A 17,716-nucleotide genomic window follows, 5' to 3' on the forward strand; every position below is an offset into this window, starting at 1 on the left:
ATTATTAACTCACTGTACAGAAACAAAGAGGTAAACTCGCTTGGTTTAGTTTTATTGAAACTGATGTATTGATCGGGTACTTTGGCTGGGTTACATGCTTGCATGGTAATGTGAACAAAATTTCAGGTTTGATGCTTTAATAATATACTCATAGTGATAGATATATATTTCTTTGGGCAAGACCGTTAATTAACATTGCTTCAATCGAGTGGTCACTAAATGTCCGCTACTAATGGCATACCATGCTGTAGGAATCTTAACCACATAGAATAGAAAATAGCTTCATGATTTGTTTAAACAAACTTTATTATGTCCAAATAAGTTTTTATTTATTTTTTCAGATTTTCTTGAGAGAATTGATTTCTAATTCATCTGATGCGTTGGACAAGATTCGATTACTTTCACTTACAGATGATGCAGCTCTTGCTGCCACAGATGAACTTTCCATTAAAGTTAAGGTATGTGACAGGACCTTTTATAAATATATTATATAGTTTTAATTTAACAGTGCACGGGACATTTTGTGGTAATTTATTTGACAATTGACATAGATTTGAGCTTTTGTCAAAGTTTAAATTGAACTAAAAATTGTTTAGCTATAGTTTGTTACCCATATTAAACGGAAAGCAAAATCATTAACAATAAAAATAAAACCGTTTACATTATGATTATATGTATCATTGAACAAATGTAAAAATATTTACAAAAACTAATTAAGCATTTTGTCTTATATAGGTTGACAAAGAAAACAATGTTCTTCATGTTACGGACACTGGTATTGGAATGACAAAAGCTGACTTGATCAAAAATCTTGGAACCATCGCAAAATCTGGAACGAGTGATTTCTTCGAACAAATGTCGAAAGCATCTTCTGAAGATTCAGTGTCTGATCTCATTGGACAGTTTGGTGTTGGTTTCTACTCTGCATTCCTTAGTTAGTAAAGTTTCTAATTTATTTTAAGTCCAGTTTACTGGGTTTCTGTTTTGTTATTAGTTTTTAGATTTTGTTATTTATATCTAGCACAATGTAGGCTATATAATATAGCTTATGTGTTTGGACTTTGGAGTAATACTAAATATTATTCAGTATTCACGTTTTTTAATATTTGTTTTTAATACAATCTCCTGTTTTCGTATTGAAGTTGTGATTACCAAATGTTTAAAGCGTTAACAGTTCTGTTTGATCTTTAGTTGCCGACAAAGTTGTAGTGACATCCAAACACAACAACGACTCTCAACATATCTGGGAATCGGACTCTGAATCTTTCTCTGTTGTTGCCGATCCACGAGGTGACACTCTTGGCAGAGGAACCACTGTCTCACTTTACTTGAAAGAAGAAGCATCAGACTATTTGGAAAATTCAACTGTGAAAGGACTGGTTAGTTTTGTCGTATTGAATATTAAAATTAATAACAAAACCAATTTTTATTTTTTGGTAATAACTCCACGTTTATAAAATATTATGTATATTATATAAAACTTAGTTATTTATAAATATTGTCAAGTTTGCTTAATAGTTAATACCATTGTGTTGCAGATTGAAAAATATTCTCAATTCATTAACTTCCCCATCTACTTGTGGTCGGAGAAGACAATCAAAGAAGAAGTTCCTCTGGATGAAGATGAAGCTGCAGAGGAGGAGAAACCTGAAGAAAAAGAAGCTTCGGATGAAGATGAGGAAGCCGAAGCAGAGGTAATGTGATCAAAAACTTTATATACTTGGGCTGGGTAGATGCAACATCCAGTGAATTTTTTTATTTTAAGTTTGCAGATGTTTTAAAATTATTTGCAATGTGCCATCTTGGTTATGTGTGTTATATTAGACTTCAATAGACTTCCTGTGCAACCTTACTTTACAACCCTTTTATATTTTAATATTTTTACCACTGCACAATTCTTTGCTCGATGACTATATAATGATTGTAATTCAATTGTGCAGGTGGAAGAAGAAAAAGAAGACAAACCTAAAACAAAGACTGTAGAGAAGACTGTGTGGGATTGGGAACTTCTAAATGAAATGAAACCAGTGTGGCAGAGACCAGCTAAGGAAATCACTGACAAAGAATACAGTGATTTTTACAAATCTATCTCAAAAGTAAGGGGCTTAATGCATTTCGTATATGAAAAAAGTCTTTTTCAATATTCGTTCTATAATTAAAATTGTATTTGACATTTTCTACCAAAAAATGGCTTACCAGGTATTGAAATGTTAGTATGATAAAATGACTGTACTGGAGGGGCCAATTTATAAATTACATGAAGTACGATAGCAAGAGCAACTGAACATTATTTAACATTCTTCCTAAACCAGGAAACCACTGACCCCATGGGTAAGACACACTTTGTAGCAGAAGGTGAAGTTTCGTTTAAATCGATTCTCTTCATCCCCATGACCTCCCCTGGTAACATGTTCCAAGATTATGGGCAGAAAAAGACAGATTTTATTAAGGTCAAGTGTGCATGCTGTATATTAAGCATGAGCAGACCAATGTCACCACTCTCGCTTTCCTTTTAACTATTTTCTACTTTCTGTTGCTTCTCATTAATTTGCATGTTTTCTTTTAATTTGTGTGCACTAACAAGGACGGCAAGGAGCCAATAGGCCATACGCACTTCACCGCTGAAGGAGAGGTGTCTTTTAAAAGTGTATTGTATGTGCCGGAAGTGCCACCTAAAACCATGTACGACGTTACAGGCAAGAAAGTTGATCATATTAAGGTAAAACCTTCACACACAATCTCACTAACCTCTTCCCCTCTGCATGCTTTTGAAACCTTTCCTTACTCTGTTTTGCACTGATTTGCAGCTTTATGTTCGTCGTGTGTTCATAACTGATGATATGCGAGAGATGTTGCCTTCATACCTTAAGTTTATATATGGTGTGGTAAGTGTGTAGAGCCGTAGATCTAATATTAGTATTCAATATACAGATGTACGTTCGTAGAGTTTTCATCACCGATGACTTCCAAGACATGATGCCAAAATATTTGAGTTTCGTTCGTGGTGTGGTAAGTAATATCGAAATGATATTACTCCTAATTGGTTGTGGGTTAGAAATGTGTAGTTTTAACTTTTGGTAGTATGTTGGAATAAAGATTTTTTTTCTTAAATTATGTTTTTATTTTGACAGTCCCATGTTGTTTAATTAGCTTGTAATAATAATAGAAAGTTGTATACAATTTAAAAAATCAAGTACTTAAGTTTTTTGTGTTAAAGATATTATTTTCAGTTCATAAATTTTTTCTCCAAGGTCGACAGTGACGATCTTCCCCTTAATGTTTCGAGAGAAACTCTTCAACAACATAAACTGCTCAAAGTTATCAAGAAGAAGTTGGTGAGGAAAGCACTCGATATGATCAAGAAGATCGATCCAGAGGTTTATCTCGAGAAATTCTGGAAAGAATTTGGAACAAAGTAATTTGGTGTACAATAAATCCAGTTGCCAGCATTCCATTAACTAGTAGTGTATATAAACAAATCCAAAGTTGTTAATGTTGGAGGCTTGGGGATTTTTAATAGCATTGACCCTTTTAAGTATTTTTACCCAAAACAATCCTATAAAACGATCTAGTTAAACTGTTAAAAATATTTTTGCTTTCACAACAACTATTGGATTATAATTGTATACAAGTTATAAATTTAAATTTATACACTTAGGGTGCTTAGTGTTCATCGCATTTATCTTTGTTTTTTGTTTAGCATCAAACTTGGTGTGATCGAAGATCATAGCAACCGTACAAGATTGGCAAAACTTCTTCGTTTCTTCACATCCAACCACCCAACTGATGTATCAAGTCTTGAACAATATGTTGAACGCATGAAGGAAAAACAGGAAAAGATTTATTTCTGTGCTGGCAATGGAAGAAAGGAGGTAAAATACTATAGTCTCTAATCTCTATCTAATCATAGATAATCTATGTGCCTAACTTAAAACTTATTTTTTAGGCAAAAATTAATGTCAAGAGTACTGAAACTAAAACCAATGTTAAATTTCAGGTTGAAAATTCACCTTTTGTTGAGCGCTTATTGAAGAAGGGGTATGAAGTGATCTACCTCACAGAGGCAGTGGATGAATACACCATTCAAGCTCTTCCTGAGTTTGATGGAAAGAGATTCCAAAATGTTGCCAAGGAAGGACTTGGGTTGGATGATGGGGAGAAGGCAAAGGAAAGAAAGGATGCTCTTGAGAAAGAATACGAACCACTTGCCAAGTGGCTTAAAGAAACCGTGCTTACAGATAAGGTATATTGGAATCTTAATGGTATAGAGTAGTTGACTTTTAACCTTTTTCACTGTGCTAACTTTTTTGTGTGTATTTTACATTAAAAATAATGGGTTCTGACTTTTTTTACAATATTTCTTTTATTAATTTAGATTGAGAAGGCCGTTATCACTGAGCGCCTTACTGACTCACCATGTGCACTTGTAGCCAGTCAATATGGATGGTAAGATCAATCATCTTAGAATATTTATTTTGTTTTTATATCTTTAAATGTTTTTCTCACATTTTAATGTGACTTCAGGTCTGGCAACATGGAACGTATTATGAAAGCTCAGGCTTACCAAACACAAAAGGATTCCACTAATAAGTAAGTTTTAACTTGTTTTTGATATTTTTAAGGTCTGGTAACATGGAAAGACTGCAAACTGCACAACGTTATCAAACTAATCAGCATTCGTAAGTTGCAGAAATTGTAGAATCATTTTGAAATTTCCCAAAATGATTTGTAGTCTATAGAAAATAGCTTTTTAAACCTCCAAATACATTATACTAAACATTTTTAGTGATACATTATTACTTGCAGTTTAGTTTTTATTAACAGGACGTTTTAATATTTTTCCCAGTTTCTATGCCAATCAGAAAAAGACACTTGAAATTAACCCACGTCATCCGCTGATCAAGAACTTGCTTGAAAGAATAGAGGTAAGTTATTACTTGGTATGATCTTTATATATATATTTATATTTATAAAGACTTGCCAACAAAATCTTTTTTTACAATTCAAACAATTAAATATGTTATTTTGTTTTTATTAAATAATTTTTATTTTCTAGACTGATGCTGAGGATGCACAAGCTGCACAGATCGCGAACGTGATGTTCGACACTGCTGCGCTTAGATCGGGATACTCCTTGAAAGATTCAGTTGATTTCTCAAAGAGAATTTTGGATATGTTGTACAAGAATCTTAACATTGATCCTGAAACTCCTGTGAGTTGGATTTCTTTCTCAAGTTAATATCTCTTAATGTATTGCAAGTTTTATAGATTTAAAAATAAAGTATTGAATGAAAGCATGTTTCATGTTTTGAAGATTTGCCTTTGCTGAATGTGTTGCTCTCACTGATGATTGAAATTGAGCAACTTTGTTTCGTAAATTGATAGTTTTTGTTTTGAAGATTGAGGAAGAACCTGAAGATGAAGAGCCAGAAGAGGAGGAAGAGGAAGAAGAGGTTGATACTGATGATGAAGAGGAGGATGATGCAGAAGAGGCTGGTGGGGACGCAGATGAAACTACAGAAGAGCCGGAGCAAACCGAAGCTGTGGAAGCTGAAAGTGAAGAGGTAAGAATGACTTGCAGATAAATGTTAATATGCAAAAGGGTTGTTAGTATATAGAAGTACGTATCTTCCTTCATTATTAATTAATTAGTTTATTAATTACCAAAACTAGTTGGGTTTTCATTAAGTGTATTGTTTTGGAAAATTATGTCCTGGAGAAACTAAACTAACTCAATTATTTTCATCAAGTGTATTGTCTTAAAAAATTATGTCTTGGAAAACTAAACTAATTTAATTATTGCAGAGTCATGATGAATTATAAGTGTGTGGATGTCCATCAAACATGCAGTTGACCAATAACAATCAAGAACAATTCACCGAAAATCCCCTGCATCTGCTCAATTATCACAAAGTTTTCAAACCTTATTCAAAGTTTCAAACCGTTTTCTTTTCAAGAGTTTAATTTATTTTCTGTGACCTCCGTTTATCCATAGTTTTATATCAAGAGTGTCCGATAAACTTATAACTTGTCATTAGACCAAATCTCTGGTTTGCCACTAATGTGGTGTGATTGTGTTTATCTTCGTGCACTTCTATTATGAAGCTGCGACCATATTTGCCATCGCCGTAGGGAGTTATACTGTAGTTAAATTAAAATACAAATATTCTCGTTTTCACTTATTTGTGTTGTTTTATAGATTCGGCAATTTTGCGAATCATGCACAAAGTCGATGTAAATTTAATGAAAATTGTTTTTGGAAGTTTTAAGGCGGTACGTACGTTAATGTTACCAGATGGTAAGTACGTAAACGTTACAAGTACAAAATTAAAGTAGTGCATCCATTGAAGCATATTGGCAGCGAAAAGCCTGAACTAGCGACCATCAATTCGCTAATAAAATCTTCTACTGTTTTGAAAAATAATTGAATTGAGTTTCAGTGAAGGCGAAGATTTTTCTTGCCTATCGTTGGCATCCTTGGCTATATTGCCGCGAGGCGTTTTCGAAGTCCTTTGATGTATGTCTGACTGTCGACTGACGGAAAAGCGAACCACTTATTCTACTCAACGTGGACGGGAAATGATTGTCGAAACTACGTCAGAGAAAAACTCTGCTGTTTGGTAAATAGCTGCTGTGTGCGTCACGGATAAAAAGAGAGAGTGTTTCGTGCAACCGTGTCGATGAAAGACTGGGCAGGACCCAAAGGAGCGCTGATTTATAGTAGGTTGTACGATAAGTTTTGGAAGGAAAGAGAATTACGTTCCAGTGAGCGCGGAAGCGGTATCGCGTAACAAGAGATGCACTGAAGCGTAGTATAGGTATACATTTCGCCAAGCACAGTCCGTCAATTGACCAATTGGTTTTCAAAGTTCAGAAGCGACCACTGCAGTTTATAACTTACGATGTAGTATAAACCATCCTACAAGCGTTTCGCACACTTCAGACAGTTGTTTTATTTTATAAATCTCTTATACGCAGTATGTTTGTTTAATTGATTACCGTCATCGCATTTCTACTTCTGTTTTTGTTGTTTAAAAAAATAGGGCCGTTGAGACCAAGAATTAATTTAAATTCAGTTAGCGAAAATTTCGATTCAACCAACAGCGAGGCTAAATAACCAAGTTTACTACACTATTTAAAGCACCAGGTAAGTTGCATACTTTTTAACATTAACGTACTTCGCTGACAACGACCGAATTTTAACGCGATTTTTTTCTTGACCATAATCACAAAAAAAGTGGATTTGCGAAGACCTATTACTGTCATATTTTGAAAGCCGTCGAAAATTGATATCATTGTTGTTTTGTTCAATGTTTTCAGAGCGCTTGTTATGTTTACTTTGTGGCAGTGACTATTCAGTCAAAAGAATATTTTCCAACTTCTCCGTGGCCGCTAATCGCAGGGAAATAGAGAGTCTAAAATCCTAGATCCTAATTCAACAGAATCATTACATAATACAGTATCGTTTAAAGGCATTGCTGTAAAGTGTGTTATCGCACCGGGAAGAATCCAACCACAGTTTTAACATCTGTCTCTATCATTTGTGTACATTTGGTTAGTTATTAAGTTGTTAGTACAGATAAGAGTTCAGCAAAGCTAACAAAACTTGCAATTAACAAAGCACCATAAAAGTAATATGTGTCAGTTAAATTTGAGGTTACCACTACGTAGTCTACTCCACCACTGCCCAATGTTTTTCCACAGCAAACAATACAATATAGCAGTTTGTCAAAGGCACAAAAGCGTTCATACTAGAGACGATATACCACAGTTCTTTCTTTCCTGTGTCATCACAAGCATATTTGTTCGATTGACGTCATATGACGTAGAATGGACTGTTGCTGCATAATCGTTCGCCGAATCTTGTTTTACCGCTCTTTTTATTTCAACCAGACTGGCGTTTGTGCGTGTATTTTTTGGCGTTTAGTTTAATTATATTAACAGATTTAGTTGTGGAACACTAAACACACAAAGATTTAGTGTTATAGTGGCAGTAATTTAAATGATTTCTTGGTTACAACAGCGTTGTACCGAAGTCCAGTAAGTTATATATCAGCACTGAGCAGTATTAATTACACTATCAGAACAGCAGCACATTTCTTTTTAAAATTCGCAGTATTGATGGTTTTGTTGCGATGTAACCTAGGAGTTTTCAGTAGACTGATGAATTATATATTAGTCTATTGTGCTGTATGTTACTCATAAATTTTATTTTATTGTTACTTTTAAATTTGTATTAGTTAAATTAAATAAATTCAGACTTGACATTTAGAAACAGTATGTAGATGTTACTTTCTAGTCTGTTTAATTTAATTATTGTTTTTACACATTATGTGTAACGTTATGAATCTTGAAAATAGTTTCTAAAGTTCAAAATTTATTTAAACTATCCAAGTAATACTTAGCATTTATTTATTTGTTATAGAAATTGTAGTTTGCTATTTATTATTGTAACACATGTTTGCAGTGGAGTTCTGGTTAGTTTCACAAAGGTCATCTGCATTTCTTAAATTAGATTTGCTTGTTTGATTGGTTAATATACTTAGTATGGCTGATATTCCAGTTCCACCTGGTTTACATGATATGCTACAGGTCTTATTTTATTTATCGTATATAAATATGTTATTTCAGATATATACCAGATTAAAAATAGTATTTTTTACCAAAATCATCCAAATTTTATCATTTTAGAGAGAAAAATCATGCACAAGCAACTAATTATCAATATTGCCCTTTTGAACGTAATAACTGCAAGTAAAAGTTCATAAAATTTTACCAATGCAGTGTTTACAGAATTATGTAATTCTTCGTCATCCTCCTAAAATAAATGTTACTTTTTATTTGCCCACCGGTTCTTTAAATACTAAACTTGAAAAAACTCACAACATTAATCATTATGCTGTATTTGTCACTTGTGACATGTTACTTTCAAATTTTACAAACCTACTTTATCATTTCAGGGTTTTGTGGTGAATGTTCTACGACACAGACCAAGTGATCTTATAGAGTTCGCAGCTCAATATTTCTCCGATCTTCTTGACAACAGGGATCAAGCTCGTGGAGGAGGAGCAACGATGGGAAGCGCAACAAACCAAGATGATGAAGAGATGGTAGCGAGTGATAATGATGATTACATGGATGAAGCAGAAGGTTTAGCATTTTTAATTTATTTATTATGAAGAGTAAAACTGTGTTTATTAGGAAATATATCTTTAGGTAGACTATATAATATATATAATATTTCTTTCTGCAATGTTTAAAAATTCATTAAATTTGTATTTTCTTTTAAAATTTATAGAAATGGCAATGATGGCAAGACGAACAAATGTCTCAAGACGTAAATCAGGTAATTTATTCATTAAATGTTTCCACCGGGTTTAAGTTCTAATGTTTGATTATTGATTTTATTAATAATTTCACGGCGTGGCAAAGTGGTTAGCGCGCATGCCTCTATAACCAAGAGGTAATGCGTTTTAGGCTCGTCGCTGGTATTATTTTGGGCATATGTGTTCTTGGGCAAGACATTTCACGGCAACTCAGTGGTCACTAATCATAATGCGTTGTCCAAATTCAACCATACATAACAAAATCCAAAAAAATAATTACTTACGAAAATAGATACATGGGAACTATTAATTTAACTGAACTAAAAGGTGTATGAAGACCTCGACACCCGTCTTATAACGACAGTCGTTTTTCCGGCCACATGAGGATAAAACAATTTACACTCATTCATTTAATAGTGAGTGCTGAGGGTTTTGACCCAGATGCAGATGATGATGATGATGAAGAAAAAGTGATTCATCCCAAGACTGATGAGCAACGAGATCGTCTTTCAAAAGTCATCTCTAAAATGCTCATCTTCTCAAGTCTTGATATAGTCAGTTTTACTTTTGTATTTAGATTATATCATTTCATATTTGTTAAAAAGACGTATGTAACTTTAACAATGTGGTTTGATTACACTGGGTGTTTTTTTGCAAAAGTGTTTATAAAAAAACACTTTCGAGTTTGTTTTTTATAAAGTATTTTTTGCTTCGGCTTTATTCGTATTAAGCTTTATTAAGTTGGCAACTGTGCATAGTTATAGCTCTATTTTCTTTGTTGATTCATTAGTGATGTTTGTGTGTTCCAATTTTGAGGTAGATGACATTGTTTAAACTCTAAAATTCCAGGAGCAAACACAACAAGTTCTCGATGCCATGTTTGAAAAGTCTGTTAAAGCCGGTGATCATGTGATTGATGAAGGAGATGATGGCGACAACTTCTACGTCATTGAGAAGTAAGCTTCGTCATATAATACGAAAAGATGTCATTTTATCACCCTGTTTTTTTACAGAGGAGATTTCGACATTTTTATTAACGATCCAGTGACGAAGGTTCCTGACCACAAAGGGACTTATAAAGGCAGTGGAGCATTCGGTGAACTCGCTTTAATGTACAACTGCCCACGACTCGCCACAATTATTGCAACGACAGATGGCTCGTTGTGGGGAATGGTATGTTTGTGGGGAAAAATATGTTTTTCATTTATGTGTAGGCCAGTGTTTATTTGTTTTATAGTCAGTACTTTATGTCAAACCCATGTAATCACCTTAATTTAAACAATATAATCTGTTTGTTTTCTGCGGCTTATAGTACTTTTCTTTTTGTCCTAAACATATGTTCATTTTATTATGGCATGTGAAGTTAGTTACAGATGAAGACTTATTGCAAGTCATCTCTAAGATACTTGTTGCATTAACATATGTTGTTAAATTCAGGATCGAACAACGTTTAGAAGAATTATTGTAAAGAATGCAGCCAAGAAGAGAAAGCAATATGAAGACTTCCTCGCTACAGTGCCTTTGCTCAGCACTCTTACAGTAAATAATGTTTCACTTACTAAACTGTACCCTGTTTCATACTTTTTTGAAAGCCATAATTGAATAGAATGTTTCGTATGCGTACCATAACCTTTTTACTAGGATTTAACAGGATTCTTTTGAATGGTAAAGTTTGTTGTTTGAAATAACTCTTTATTATTTTAAGGTTGAAGAGAGAATGAAGGTTGCAGATGCCATGGTAACGAAGAACTATGAAGATGAGGATTGTATTCTTAAACAAGGAGATCCCGCAGATTATTTCTACATTGTCATTGATGGGCAGGTGGTTGTGAAAAGACGGGGAGATGACCCGGTTAGTAATACATCAATGTTTGATGTTTTCCACACTCTATTTTTTGATGTAAAGTGTGAGGATAAAAACATTATTAAAATATTGAATCCAAATATCACTTACTCTTGTCCTCATACAATCTTTAATTTTCGGAGCTGAAGCGCTGAGGCTGTGGGTTTACCTTGAGTAAGTTTGCAACTTTCTAAGAAAAATAGATAAAAAAATATACAGCATGATACTTGTACCGATCATATAATTATACATAACTGTCTTCCAGTTTCGGATTGTATGACAGCAAAATTAAGGTTTACTAAAAAAAGCCAAACAAAGTTACAGTAAAATAGTAAATAAAACGAGTAGATTTTAAGTCAAAGCTGTGGTTTTTTAAATTTATATGAAAAATGCAAAGTCTAGATAAATGTGCAATCCAATAAACCATTAAAAAATGTTAAATTGAGTTGTTGAATAAGATTTTACCGAAGATAGTTTGGTTCCTTTTAGTTAAGTCTGACGCTATGTCCGAAATACGCAGCTCAATCTCTACATAATTCAATATTGGAAAAACAATTAGAAAATGATTGAAAAGCTTTTAAAAAAGTAAATCTAAAAACATAAAAATGGATCAATTAAATTATGGGTCCAATAATTTATTGAATCATCAATATTTAATGTTTTAGGTTTTAAATGCCGCATGATGTCAGTTTATGTGTTCTGTTTTTAAATCAAAAAAGTTTAGTTTCTTTCTATTTATATAGTTTTTCTTTCCTAATATCATATTCAAACAAATAGTTTAAAATTGTCATTTTCCTAAAAGATTGTCTTAACTTTTTTGACACAGTTGCATTCCCACATAGTTGTTTCTTATTTGTATATGGTAAGTTTAATAGCTGGATAATTATTTTGGCGTTTAAATCATCATCTACTAATCGTCGGTTTCTGTTCAGGTTTAAATAATTAATGGCAAACGAGAACCTAATAGCCACCTGTTTTGCAGAGCAATGCAAACCATGAGGTTGTGCTCAAGAAATACACTAACGGTGAATACTTCGGTGAGTTGGCACTCATTCAAAATCAACCTAGAGCTGCTTCAGCTTTTGCCGAAGGTCCATGCAAATGTGCAGGTATGCTAACTATGCAAATACTACTTATGTCATCAACCTTTTGCAATTTGTTAAATTATACATGAAGCGTTTAATGATTTTTAGCAATTCGGCTTGCTTTACATTGCAATATCTCAGGATTTTTTACTCTTAATGACGTTTGATCAAAAATTTATGAAATACTTTTTAAAAAATTTATAAAAATCAAAGGAAAAATTATGAAATACTATAAAACTAAACCTAGTTATTTTTTGTGCAGTGTTGGACGTACAGGCCTTTGAGCGTTTGCTTGGTCCATGCAAGGAGTTGCTCATGAGAAACATTCCATTATACGAGCAACAACTTAGTGAGATTTACCAAGACATGAGTATGAGCGAATGAACTCCGCTCTTAAGTTACCGTTCAAACAATTTCCAATCTTCGAAATGTTTTGTTTCAATTTTACGTTACTTTAACTGATATGTAGCACCTGATTTTAACCGCTGCCACCCGAATGTTGGGTGCAGTACCCCATGTTAACTTAACATTTAACAATCCGACTGTTATGTATTACCCTATCACAATCCAAACCCAATCTCTGCCGCCAGCTATCTCGCGGTTGAACGCGCAGATGTTCCATGACTGGAACGAAATCGATTGCAATGGTGCTCTTACGTCCGATTAAACGAAGAGTGGACAAAGCTGTCACAGATTATGTGCAGCCCCGCATCAGACACCACCACAAATCCGACACACTGTGTTTTTATCAGGGTTCGGTCGATCGTCGGTGCAATTCTAAACTTTTCAAATTGTTATGTTTTTTTTTCTTAATTTTAAACTCGATTTGACGGCCGTGCCATAAGTTTAGAATTAGTAAGCTGCATAATTAACAGGGGACGCAAAATTCAGATTCCATTGCACAGGTTTTGGATTTGTGCGTTTTCTACCTAACACAGTACAATGTGTTGTTTCTACGTTTCTTTCGTTACTTGTTTTAATAAATTAAAACGTTCCACGACTTGTGTTTTTTGTGTGCGCGTATTCAGGCCTCTTTTGTTCAAAAACAGTTCTAATATTTTGGGACTTACATTACAACTACAAATCTCAAAACCAAAAAGAGAAACGGTGTGATGAATTGTGAGTTTTATTTTTTTCTTGCCAAAACATTTTTTAACTTTTACAAGATGCTTTCAAGTTATGTATAGTAGCGGCATTTTAAGAATATTCTGTCAGTTGCGCACTTTTCACGCGCTTCTCTTTTGAACAACGTTTTAAGTCCATAAAGGTCGTTTAATGTCCATCACCCACAATTTGTCTTTTTTCAACGTATGCGAAATTCAAAGATACTCTTTAAAGACAAAACTTTAAATAAAGCCAATAACCTCCGAATTTATTTGGTGATTTTTATTAAGAAAGACGATTAAATTACCAAACAAGACAAACAGAAAATGAAAAACATGCCAAGATGTGGCGACTTACATCAACAAAAGATTTAAAGCGACAGAAAAAATATAATTTAGGCGAAGCTTGATGGGACCAGCCCTTTATAAAAATAAGATTTTTAGCTGCCGCAATAATAATACAATAGCAGCATGCATGCACGTTGAGATGAACATGTAACGAATTTGTGCCAAGCGACGAATATATGTTATAACATTGGCTAACCAATAATGTTGTGATAGTTGTGTTGTTAATTGGGACTTGAGAGGTCTGGATTTAATTAACAAAATGCTGGAATTAAACAGCATTAGCAAAATGACATTTTAGCCTTTTGAAAACATCGGAAACATTGAACGACTGCCATCATAAAAAATATCACTGGAAAGGATAAGCATTTTACGATTTACAGTCACGACTATGAAGCGCGGCTTTGGAGGAGTGACGCGTAAAAGAAAACACAGTACTCTGGACATTGGTTAAGCTGAAGAGAGCGCGCTGAAGACACGCGAAATATTATAGTTAGTTTGTGCAAAAAGATGTAAAAAGCAATGCTGGCTGCTTCTCATGCTGAACGAGGTTGGCCACGTGGGGTCGGGCAAGAGCGACTGTGAGGCGAGCGTGGCACCGCATAGTTTAGGTATCAGTTTCTGTCGGGCAATAAAGCGGACAAGTAAAACCATAGTTATGTTGGCCGAACTGTAAAAAAACATGACCAAAAATGTAGTGGTCAAAATGACGGTTGTAATACTGACCGGATCGAACGCGGGAGCGATAAAGGCACAAGGAGGCATACAGGACTTTGGAACAGTACTAGCAGGAGAGAAAACTCGTCGAAATTAAATAAAGGGAAAATAAAAGAATAAAATATTTGAGACAAACGATTAGAAACTAGCAAATAACAAAAGGTTTCCTAGGCACGCATGATAACTAATATTGCTAAAGAAGGCATTTTGACGTATCTAACGACATGAGGTATTCTTCTTTGGCTTGGTGCGCAACCAGAACTACAGAACAATCTAAAATGAAAGTAAAAGTACTTTAAATTGTTGTACTATAACTTTAACACGATTTGACAAGTGCTGTGGAACAGTGGATATATCGCGCAAATCTCTTACCGGAAATTAATAAAACACAAAAAAAACTATAAAAAATATCACCCCGTAAAGTTACATGCTTGGTCATTTGTAAACAGGCACGAGGTGTATTAAACCATCTTACACTGAAGTGATTTATGCCATGATTAAACTGTGTACGACAAAATAGACTGAAAAGGTGTCCCATCTTCCCCCATCCCACTATATAATGTTTCGAACACAAGTCAAATATATGCTAGGCCCATATGATCATTCGTTTGGTAAATAAGCGTGAAGATATAATAATCAAAAACATAACAGGTCGTTGTTGTTTCATTAGGAAAATCCGAAACCGTTTTGTAATAGAAAGTAAATATTCTTAACTTGGTTACCTATGGTTGATGTGAGAGTTGTAATCCTATTAGTGGATCAGGTTGACATCTGCTGCAATATCCGCCACATGAACCTGACACCTCCAACCCATTCTAAATGTTTAAATAACGTTGTAGATAAACTATTAGTAAGCGAAAGCACTAAGAATTACACAAAATTAAAACCGATTTTTGTTAAACACATTTTTGGGTCAAATATGTGGTAATTATGGAACACTGTTCATAGATAAACTATGTTCATGTAATGCGGTTATACCGAACACATAGGAATACTTACACGACTTCGTTGTATTCTACGAACCGGATGTTCGCCGTACGAGAGCCATCTGGTATTTGAACTAACAACGAACCCAGTCCCGGTAAAATCCATCCGAAACTCGCCCTGTAATAAACAAGATATTTAAAACGTCTTACATTTACCTTAGTATCAAGTACAAGTAAAAATGATCGGGAATTACCTGTGGACAATTCCCTCTGCTGTAGCAATCGCCAGCCATTCCAAAAGGAACTTCTTTGCCATACTCGGTCGTCGCAAACGTAAATTTATTCGCTGCAGTATAAGGTAATGATAAATGATTTATAAGGTAGATAATTGGCTAAGGATTATGTTAGGCCTGATTATCGGATTGAAACTATTGACTTTTGTAATCCAGCTGCTTAAATCCTTAAGCTCAGTACATTTGACCTCAATGCAGAAACTCACGCCCTACAAGTTTTACCATTAGACTGATGAACAACACACAGCTGTTTGAGAAAAAGGCGCTTGTACTGCAAGCATCTCAGCGAAGTCACAATCCAAACGAATGAGTTAGCATAGGTGTTACAGGGATCTTACCAAGTACGCGCATGGAAACGACGTCTAAGCGAACTTTACGGAACACAGTTCGTCCAGCTTCGGGATAATCACGATGGCATGCACAAGATGAGTCGCGGCTGCCGTTATTCGGGCAAGTATCGGCGTTTATTAACCTGCAAGGTGGTTTGTGTGGTTATTATACATTTCTGGACTGCATGTATAGCAAGTTACTTAATGTTGGTATTTTCGTTATTGCTTACAAACCTGTATCCGTAAATTTCCGAATAATTTTCTTCCCCACCCCGAGGTAGTGTGAGATATTCGGTTGGATTAGAACTTCCCATGCCTTTGCAGTATATCTGAAATTGAAACGTCTTTAATAAGGAACAGTGGAGACCAAACAATTCAGTTTTAATGTGACACTAGCTTTGAGACCTTTCTGATCAGCACTACTGTGGATAAAATAATTTCTAAGATTTCTTACCCTGGCCATGACACCTCCTATTTCTAAATAATATTCTCCATCTCTTCTTATGTCTCTATGTGATTGCAGTTCCCGACACGTGGTTGGTATGCATGGCCGTAACTGGCAAATTCTTGTTCGATCCGGCCTGAATGATGGAACAGCTTCACATACAGCGTCATCTAGCGACGACTGAGTAGCACGATCTGTACAAACTACACGACGCATTGATCGACCTTCGCCACACGACCTTGAACACTGTAAGTAATAAACAAAGTGATCAGTATTTGTGCGTGACTAACTAACAATTTCTATAATAGGATAAGGGAAGATGGGACACTTTTCCATTTTATTTCTATCTCAATTTGGTAGTAAACAAAGAATGTTTAAATAATTATAAAACAGTTTTTTCACGACTCCCATGGATCGTTGTTAATTATTCAAAACACGATCAGAATTTTTGTATAATATGTGCTAAATGTGTCCCGTCTTCCCCCACCTTACCACACATGGCAATTGCTCCTGTCACCCCAATGGGTTGTTTAAATTGATACGACGTTAAATTTTTTTAAAAAATAATAACCTACAACATTACATACGTGGTAACTCGGACACGATATATATGAAACAGAACAGAATTATCGTTGCCCCACCACAATAGGAATATTACACTTGCATTTAAACAAGCTTACCTCACTCCAGGATCCAACGCGCCAGTAAACTTCCGAATCGCATCTTCCTCTGTCACAATCTCTCACAGCATAAGGGCGAGTGGTGAGTCGACATGACGTCACGGTTTTTTCTTTGTACGTCATCGGATCGACGTATGAGCATTTAACTGGTCGTCGTTGTATTCCAGGACCACACGATTTGGTACACTACAAAACAGATACCATATTGAACTATGCATGAAATGAAATAGTTAATTAGGTACCATGGTAATTAGAAATCGTTCCATTAAAACGGTAATTTTTAGACATTGTTATTTTAAACAAACAAATTAAGTTTTGAGCGTTTCAATATAAACTTTAAAAATTAGGTTGTGAAAGCACAATTAAAACAATGTTAGATCACCTCTGACCACGCCCCAGCCCTCCAGAATGCATTACATGGTCCATTGTTACATTGTTGAGATGCTAGTGGTCTCTCAGTTACCAACTTCGTGTTACAAAGACTGGGATCGACCACTATGTTGTGGGGTAAACTTCGACACGTGACCACCCGCGTCATCGTCCCTTCCCCGCACGACACGCTACACTGCACAAGGGAAATATCCTCGTAATTACATCGGGGTGAAAAGGTAAAAAAATCGATTT

The 17,716-nt window shown here is 34.8% G+C and overlaps 3 protein-coding genes and 1 long non-coding RNA gene across 12 annotated transcripts in view; 3 read left to right on the forward strand and 1 right to left on the reverse strand.

The window, feature by feature from the left end:
- Nucleotides 1-6,182, forward strand: part of LOC100187454 (endoplasmin) — an 8,394-nt gene extending 2,212 nt beyond the window's left edge. Inside the window, exons 5-19 of the mRNA XM_009863469.3 lie at nt 736-934; nt 1,192-1,379; nt 1,539-1,694; nt 1,941-2,096; nt 2,313-2,450; nt 2,932-3,009; nt 3,252-3,415; nt 3,701-3,872; nt 3,998-4,243; nt 4,376-4,446; nt 4,525-4,590; nt 4,847-4,925; nt 5,057-5,212; nt 5,400-5,564; nt 5,806-6,182. Coding sequence (XP_009861771.1) covers nt 736-934; nt 1,192-1,379; nt 1,539-1,694; nt 1,941-2,096; nt 2,313-2,450; nt 2,932-3,009; nt 3,252-3,415; nt 3,701-3,872; nt 3,998-4,243; nt 4,376-4,446; nt 4,525-4,590; nt 4,847-4,925; nt 5,057-5,212; nt 5,400-5,564; nt 5,806-5,823 — 2,052 coding nt within the window. The 3' untranslated portion in view covers nt 5,824-6,182. The remainder of the gene's footprint in view (nt 1-735; nt 935-1,191; nt 1,380-1,538; nt 1,695-1,940; nt 2,097-2,312; nt 2,451-2,931; nt 3,010-3,251; nt 3,416-3,700; nt 3,873-3,997; nt 4,244-4,375; nt 4,447-4,524; nt 4,591-4,846; nt 4,926-5,056; nt 5,213-5,399; nt 5,565-5,805) is intronic.
- Nucleotides 6,183-6,976: 794 nt separating this feature from the next.
- Nucleotides 6,977-13,252, forward strand: LOC100179564 (cAMP-dependent protein kinase type II regulatory subunit-like). 3 transcript variants are annotated; one of them, XM_009863471.3, is made up of 10 exons: nt 6,977-7,147; nt 8,961-9,150; nt 9,299-9,346; nt 9,744-9,880; nt 10,176-10,282; nt 10,340-10,499; nt 10,764-10,865; nt 11,032-11,178; nt 12,152-12,278; nt 12,517-13,252. In XM_009863471.3, the coding sequence occupies exons 2-10, from the start codon at nt 9,075-9,077 to the stop codon at nt 12,636-12,638; spliced, it is 1,026 nt and encodes a 341-aa protein (XP_009861773.1). In that variant the 5' UTR covers nt 6,977-7,147; nt 8,961-9,074; the 3' UTR covers nt 12,639-13,252. The 3 variants fall into 3 exon arrangements, with proteins under 3 accessions (XP_009861773.1, XP_002128915.1, XP_026694851.1); XM_002128879.5 differs by lacking the exon at nt 6,977-7,147 and adding an exon at nt 8,424-8,592; XM_026839050.1 differs by lacking the exon at nt 6,977-7,147 and adding an exon at nt 8,430-8,492.
- Nucleotides 13,253-13,856: 604 nt separating this feature from the next.
- Nucleotides 13,857-17,716, reverse strand: part of adamts9 (ADAM metallopeptidase with thrombospondin type 1 motif, 9) — a 35,290-nt gene continuing 31,430 nt past the window's right edge. For both annotated transcript variants that reach the window (XM_026839048.1, XM_026839049.1), the window contains 7 exons: nt 16,422-16,658; nt 16,202-16,296; nt 15,977-16,110; nt 15,600-15,691; nt 15,419-15,523; nt 15,142-15,234; nt 13,857-14,692 (listed from right to left, as the gene is read on the reverse strand). In XM_026839048.1, the coding sequence (XP_026694849.1) occupies nt 15,142-15,234; nt 15,419-15,523; nt 15,600-15,691; nt 15,977-16,110; nt 16,202-16,296; nt 16,422-16,658 (756 nt within the window). In that variant the 3' untranslated portion in view covers nt 13,857-14,692. The remainder of the gene's footprint in view (nt 14,693-15,141; nt 15,235-15,418; nt 15,524-15,599; nt 15,692-15,976; nt 16,111-16,201; nt 16,297-16,421; nt 16,659-17,716) is intronic.
- Nucleotides 15,978-17,588, forward strand: LOC113475193. 6 transcript variants are annotated; one of them, XR_003396940.1, is made up of 4 exons: nt 15,978-16,117; nt 16,491-16,660; nt 17,103-17,273; nt 17,574-17,588. It is a non-coding gene; the product is annotated as an uncharacterized LOC113475193 (long non-coding RNA). The 6 variants fall into 6 exon arrangements; XR_003396937.1 differs by lacking the exon at nt 17,574-17,588 and adding an exon at nt 17,470-17,565; XR_003396939.1 differs by lacking the exon at nt 17,574-17,588 and adding an exon at nt 17,440-17,543.

This window comes from Ciona intestinalis, unplaced genomic scaffold (genome assembly GCF_000224145.3).
Source record: "Ciona intestinalis unplaced genomic scaffold, KH HT000146.2, whole genome shotgun sequence".
Classification (NCBI taxonomy): Eukaryota; Metazoa; Chordata; class Ascidiacea; order Phlebobranchia; family Cionidae; genus Ciona; species Ciona intestinalis.

Coding starts and splice junctions, on each gene's coding strand:
- LOC100179564 (XM_002128879.5), top strand. CDS start 8,548: ATGGCTGATATTCCAGTTCCACCTGGTTTACATGATATGCTACAG. Junction 9,347..9,743: donor TGTCTCAAGACGTAAATCAG/GTAATTTATTCA, acceptor TTCATTTAATAG/TGAGTGCTGAGGGTTTTGAC. Junction 10,283..10,339: donor AACTTCTACGTCATTGAGAA/GTAAGCTTCGTC, acceptor GTTTTTTTACAG/AGGAGATTTCGACATTTTTA.